Consider the following 7,334-nt stretch of genomic DNA (forward strand, 5'->3'; position numbering starts at 1 on the left):
TTTGTCATCCAATTACCGCTACGACAAAATTATTGTTTCATAGGATAACCTCAACACTCGATACTTCCCGCTTCCTGTAAGATGCATTGGTTGACGTAGATAATTTTTAATCCAATTCTGCTAAGGAATTCTGCAACAGTGCTCATTTGACATAGCGAATTCATTGTTTTGCGTGTTTTGTGCGATAATTATATTTTACAATAATACAATGAGTTTTCGTTTCATTTGCTGCTAATACTATTTGCAGTAAGGATATTTTGATTTGGTTTCATGCGCCTGTCTATCAATTTGCACATACATACTCTGTCCGTCTATGTATTCTTACGTCAACCTATCCAAATAAGTTCATTACAACTAATCGTAGACAAATACAACCTGGTTTTTATGCATGTGAGGTTAATGTAATGATATCAAGTATATTTCCATGACAACAAACAATTGTTTCATTTCTTTTTAAAATATTTGTAAGGTTTGCTAAAGTAGCTGGTTTGCAAACACAAATTTAGTTATTCTGTGGTTTAATATTAACCATTGGTTTCATGATCATCCAAGAAAATATCAATATTCGAATAATGCACCATTCGTATGTACGTTTTTGCGGCAGAAACACTTGATTAAAGTATCAATCCTTGCTCATCTTGTCAGTTTCACATTTACTATATTATGTAACATAGATGTAGATAACATCATCGTAAATTGAAAGCTAGAGTTTGCTTCAATATATGTTTATAATAGAATGGTTAATATTAAAGTATGGATCACAGATTTCTATTAAATTATAGATGTGCTTTGAGTCCATATATAATAGAACCAATCGAACATAGCCCAACTCATGGATTGCGTGAACGATGAATGAATATACATGAAGGAGAGACATTCATTTATCAATTCATGAACTTATTCATTTTGGGAAAAATCATACTTAGCACATCCTCTAATTGTTTTATGGATTTGTACACTCTTTAAATACGGACGAAATCAGGTGGTTTGCTTGAATTGCATAGCTTCACTGACTTTGAAAAATCATCAGATGGAGCAAAAACGAAAGTCTTCATATTATTAGGTCTTAATTTAATGCTTTCAGCGTCCTGATTACTCTTTTCACTGATTCACATTAACATTTACTAATCATTTCTAACTATTTTATCGCTTCATATGTTTTTGTATTGTTGCATCCAGATTCTAGAATTGCTTTGTGTATTGGAACATTTATTCTCTATCTCTCTCTCTCTCTCTCTCTCTCTCTCTCTCTCTGCATTGTCTATCCATCCTAAGCAAAACTACACGGATGCCTATCTTACCGGAAAGGAACATCATTCTAAAACTGAAAATATGTGAGATATTCTCATATAGATCTACAAGCCGGATGAGAATTTGATTTGATGATTCATTCATAGTCTGGTCAGTTAACTTTCTTCACACGCCACAATATTAAATAAGAAAGTGAAGAGAGCAAACTGCCAGACAGACACATCCCGTTGTACCGATAACAGAGATATTGGAAGTCGCCATCAGGAATTCTTTCATCAATCTTACTGCAGCCGAAGTTATCAATTCACTTCCAGTCCTCCTGACACTGCCTGCTTAGTACATGTTTCTGCTATATAGAATGTAACATCTATCCATCACGATGCTTTTCCTCATAGGCAGTGAACCAATAATAATAGTTTAGAGACTTTCAAGTACGATATAACACAGCAGACATCTTCTTGGTATTTTAAATACATTGTTAATATTCGAGTAGCCAAATTTTGGTGCAAAATCATGGCTATTATCATCAGGATCTGCTTTGTTCTCATGTTGTTTGACATAGCTGATGCAAAAGGTAAGTAATTAAATGATCAAGTAGAATGTATCCAATGAGACTTACAAAGAAATATGGGACTCATAATAAAGTGGTAGTAAGACTTCATTATATCTGCTGAATTAAATGTAAAGGTATATAAGACATTAACAATGTCATTACGATATATAGTTAGATGGGGGGAGTTTTACTTATCATGACGCAATTGTGACAGGGAACCAATTTTATCTGGGGTCAGTAGAATTTTCCTGCTGATGAAGGCTGTTTCTTTTTGCGATAAATTAGGCTGATTAGTACATTTGAGCAGATAATAAAAGATCAATAAAATACAGAATTAATGCATGCAGATTCTTATTATGTCCAGCATATGCTTGCATGTAAGACATCAATCACTACAAGATTTCAACAAATGAATAGCAATATATTTCAGACATTTCAGATATGTTTCAAAAGGTGCATTTTGCTGAATGGAAACCCGAGATATATGCTGAGGGAGATGATGTGACTGTACATATTGATGAGCTTCAAATTAATGGGTACCAAGTTTTAGAAATAAATTTCTCTGGCTTCACTAGTAAGCTACATACCAGTAATGTGGTGCTGTATGACCCAATGAAGAAACAATTTGACTCTCAATCTGTTAATAGAAATTACACTGGCCGAATAAGAAACATCAAGATGAACAAAGGTAGTCTCAGTTTTCTTCTACTACATGTCAGTTTTATGGACAGTGGATATTACACAGTGTTTGAAGATTCTCTGGAAAGAGGGAAGATGAGCATTCTTGTTCCACGTAAGTCTTCTTAGCATCTGACAATCGTGATTACAAGCATTGAAATTTCTTTGCTTAATTTCACTGTTATTTGTTAACTGTTGATTTACTAAATTATATAAATTTAGGTTTCTTTTGCTTTGGTTTCGTTGCTTTCATGGCATAACATTGCGATATGTTCAAATTTATTTCATTATTGGAGCATTTTGTATACATGGGAAATGAACCAGATTAGTTAGTTATCATGATGATGATTCAATCACTCAGCTGTGGGAGAAAGACATAATCTAGTACAAAATAATGTCTACAGAGGTGAGCAGATATTGAAAACATTTTGAAGGTTTACACTGATTGCTATTAAAACAAATATTCTGGTGAAGATGTTTGTTTTCTTAAAACACATTTTATTTGTTTTTTTAGATCGCGTTCTACTTGGACATGACGTTGCATCTGTGAGTCTTCCGTTCATGTGTAATAAAACGAACATATCTTCGATTAAAATTGAGATGGTCAATCCTACGTATCATTATATTGTAATCTATGACGTGAAACAGGAAAACTGTACAGAATTTGGAGATCTGTATATAAATAGAATAGAAAGCTGTGCCTTGAATGTAAGCAGTTTCACATTCACCTTGAAAAGGGTATCATGGTTAGACAAGGGCACGTATGTTGCTTGGGATAACAAGAGGTTCCTTTTGGACTCAGTAGATCTCAACATTCAAGGTAAATTTGTCTTGCAAATTAAATGACTCAATTATTAACTCTTTAATCGAGGAATGTTACATAGTACTGGATTATATGATATATTTTCAATAAAAATTCTTGTGGTAAAATGTAAGTTTAGAAAGGGGATGGTCTTTGGACACTTACACGTTTTCATTATGTAAGCCTCCGTTGGCTTAGTAGCGCCCTCTTATCTGAATTATAAAGCATGTTGGTCGCCGGTACTGACTTATTGGACTTGATAACAAGGCGAAGTGCAATGCATTGGTGGTGGTGGTTGGGGGCGAGAATGTACAATAACTAGGACGTGAACTTGAACATACAACCTACGATAGGGATGCCACAAAAATGTTGCGAGAAACTGAGATTCTGTATTATCTCGTTCATGAAACATTGGAAGATACTTTGATTTGATTAGAAGTAGACCCATAGAGGGAATGAAAAATTTAGCGAATAGTCCTAAATGTTCTTTAATGCATGAAAAGTCAGTCAGGTAATCAAGAAATGAAAGTAAATGTTTAAATAACGTCAAAGGTTAATATTTCAAGGGTTTATTATGATTTTGTAATTATTAACGCATGCTTGATATTCGGGATATGAGGTCCACTGTTCTGAATGCGTCTTGAGCACGACTATTGGTTTTCAACGTTACTTCTTTCCAATATAAAGTCGATTGCTTTCAATTATGGAAGGGCTACCTGACCCGCATAACAAGTTATTTTATTTTGTGTTCTTTTCTGTTCTCTTTCAGGCTGATGGGATTGGTCAAATATATCTCACAAACCAGAGTCAAAATAATAAATATAATTAATGTGTAAATATTAAATATTACTCTTAATGAAAACCCATTGATTATCATGATGGTTATGCCAATCACTCACAGTCAATCTCTCTCTTCCTCTCTCTCTCTCTCGTCATCTTTCTCTCTCTCTCTCTCTCTCTCTCTCTCTCTCTCTCTCTCTCTCTCTCTCTCTCTCTCTCAGATTGTATAATGGAACTTTGAAAACAAAATGGTGTGACATATTTTCAGCTACCATGCCGATAAATTTATATTTTATTTCACGAACCAATATGTGTTTCAACACGTTCATTTTAATTGCGTTCTTTAAATTGATTACATGTCCGGTACACTTGCAATTAGTATGTGCAGTATCATGTTTTCGTTATGTCTGTACGTATATCAGTCGCTTATATCACATTGTCTCTTTATTCATTTGTCTACAGTAAGAAAAAAGAAATCCTGGATTTTCGAATTTTTTTACTTACTTTCATGACATTATCTCAGGTTAATGAGAATTGAATGAGTGAGTTGATGTATATATTTCGAATAAAGGGTTGGGTGTTACAGATATATGTTGTATCATTATTCAGTGTTAAATAAGTTGTATAATGCTAAGCAAGTTTGTATGCAGTATCCTAATTTGTTGAATTCCCTCATGATCAGCAAACGTATAGCTGGTTATGGAAGTGTTTCATTGCATAGCAAACGAGTTTATTTAAGACTGTGTACTTCATGATTCGGGTTAGAACGAATCTTTTGGGAATTCGTGTCTCACCTTCAGTTTGATTATCTCTTTTTTTTCACTTAGAAGGCACCAAATTTTCAAGCCCAGAAGCTTCAAAAGTATATATCACCTTACCCTCTATGGCAACGGAACCCGCTGATTCATCGAAGCTCGAGAAAGGACAAGGTAAGTGGCGAACACATGGATAGCATGATTCATACACCTGCTTTAGATGGTATGTCCCATAGCTTAAAACCTGCACCTAACATCATGTGATAGAGGATTCACCACACTGAGGTAAAGTCAGAGTTTTAAATATTAAGTGCATTGATCAATTTAGCTATATATTCATTTGTCTACAGAAAGAAAAAAGAAATCCTGGGTTTTCGAATTTTATTACTTACTTTCATGACATTATCTCAGGTCAATGAGAACTCAATGAGTGAGTTATATATATATATATATATATATATATATATATATATATATATATATATATATATATATATATATATATATATATATATATTACGAATAAAGGGTTGGGTGTTACAGATATATGTTGTATAATTATTCAGTGTTAAATAGGTTGTATAATGCTAGGCAAGTTTGTATGCAGTATCCTAATTCGTTGAATTCCCTCATGATCAACAAACGTATGAGCTGGATATGGAAGTGTTTCATTGCATTGCAACGAGTTTATTTAAGACTGTGTACTTCGTGACTCGAGTTAGAACGAATCTTTTGGGAATTCGTGTCTCACCTTCAGTTTGATTATCTTTTTTTTCATTTAGAAGGCACCAAATTTTCAAGCCCAGAAGCTTCAAAAGTATATATCACCTTACCTTCTATGGCAACGGAACCCGCTGATTCATCGAAGGTCGAAAAAGGACAGGGTAAGTGGCGAACACATGCACAGCATGATTCATACACCTGCTTTAGATGGTATGTCCCATAGCTTAAAACCTGCACATAACATAATGTGATAGAGGATTCACCACACTGAGGTAAAATCAGACTTTTAAATATTAAGTGCATTGATCATTTTAGCTATATATCAACATCTCTTAATAACGGATCAGTTTGTCTTACTCAAAGATTCAGAAAACAAAGGAAATGAAAAGCAATAAGATATTACACTATAATAGCCATTTTATCCTTCGAGTTAATTGAGTGATCGTGATTTCTGCTTCCCGGTGACAAACAATAAGCTAGTATATCGTAAGCAATGTGAATTATTCCCTTACACTTTAATGCACGGAATTAGTAGCATTGTACATAGATCTTTAATTCAGATGAAAATTTCCATGACTTTTACGTTATGCTACATTTTCTATATTAGTATTGTACAGCTAGACAATAGAAAACGTCAAAAGTGCAACAGAAAAATATTATCGTTGTTAAAAATGGATGTAAAAAATAACAAATGTCAATAACATTATAATAAAGAGCATGATAAATATCATATATAACAGGCTTACTCACGGGAAATATCAATCATCTAGAATCATATTAAGATAATGATATTTATTACTTCCATTGATACTAATCCTAATATTGAATCTATTCTCGCAAACCAATATTAGCTATGTATTATGTTGTTTATATATCAATGTCCGTAGTGAGGTTGTAACACGATGAAGCCGGGTTGGGACTGGATTAGTGAAGACACCGAAAGCAACTGCGTTAATAAGATGTTTTTTTATAAACGCAAATTAAATATGAACAAATCTGACACCATTATAAACAAAAAGATAAGGAAAATTATAAAATTCCTAACATGGAACTATCAACAACAAGTAACTCAACGAGAAAACTCAAAGATGAATTTAACGAATGCAATTTTAAACAAACGTGAATAACGTCCTATCACCGATCAACAAAAAAATTATATGATCAACACCCCAATATAAACAAGGTCTTATTAAACACCAAGGGTGACCAAAGCACGTAATTTGTGCACTTATCAATATAATACTCATTTATTCATCAATCTATCAACTCATCAATTTATCAATTGATTAAGCGATATTGGAATAAGTATGAATTTATGAATCTATCGTTCATATAACGATATTGAAATGTGAATTCATGTAATTTTTCTCAGATAGCAATATTGAAAATAACAATAACATGGAACACGTAATATATATATATATATATATATATATATATATATATATATATATATATATATATATATATATATATATATATATATATATATATATATATATATAGATATATAGATATATATATATATATATATATATATATATATATATATATATATATATATATATATATATATATATATATATATATATATATATATATATATATATATATATATATATATATAACTATCGTGGAGCCCATTTGACGTCCATGATGTATCTCCGGTTCCACCCGCTCTAGTCAATGGTCAAATAACCCCAATGCATGTTCCACCCCTCCCTGTCTGTTGAAGGGTCCCTCAAGAGCCCTCACATTCAACACAGACCCGATGTTCGCGAAGCCTTGGTCC

The 7,334-nt window shown here is 32.7% G+C and overlaps 1 protein-coding gene across 1 annotated transcript; it reads left to right on the forward strand.

Moving 5' to 3' along the window:
- Positions 1 to 1,437: 1,437 nt before the first annotated feature.
- On the forward strand, positions 1,438 to 5,703 carry LOC149770767 (uncharacterized; the record flags this gene model as incomplete). The annotated part of the gene is made up of 5 exons (XM_089949162.1): positions 1,438 to 1,825; positions 2,235 to 2,597; positions 2,997 to 3,302; positions 4,892 to 4,993; positions 5,602 to 5,703. Coding segments are annotated over exons 1-5 (934 nt in total), but the record flags the coding sequence as incomplete, so codon positions are not given.
- Positions 5,704 to 7,334: the final 1,631 nt, after the last annotated feature.

This window comes from Sinohyriopsis cumingii, unplaced genomic scaffold (assembly GCF_028554795.1).
Source record: "Sinohyriopsis cumingii isolate HCF-2022 unplaced genomic scaffold, ASM2855479v2 utg002411l, whole genome shotgun sequence".
Taxonomy (NCBI): domain Eukaryota; kingdom Metazoa; phylum Mollusca; class Bivalvia; order Unionida; family Unionidae; genus Sinohyriopsis; species Sinohyriopsis cumingii.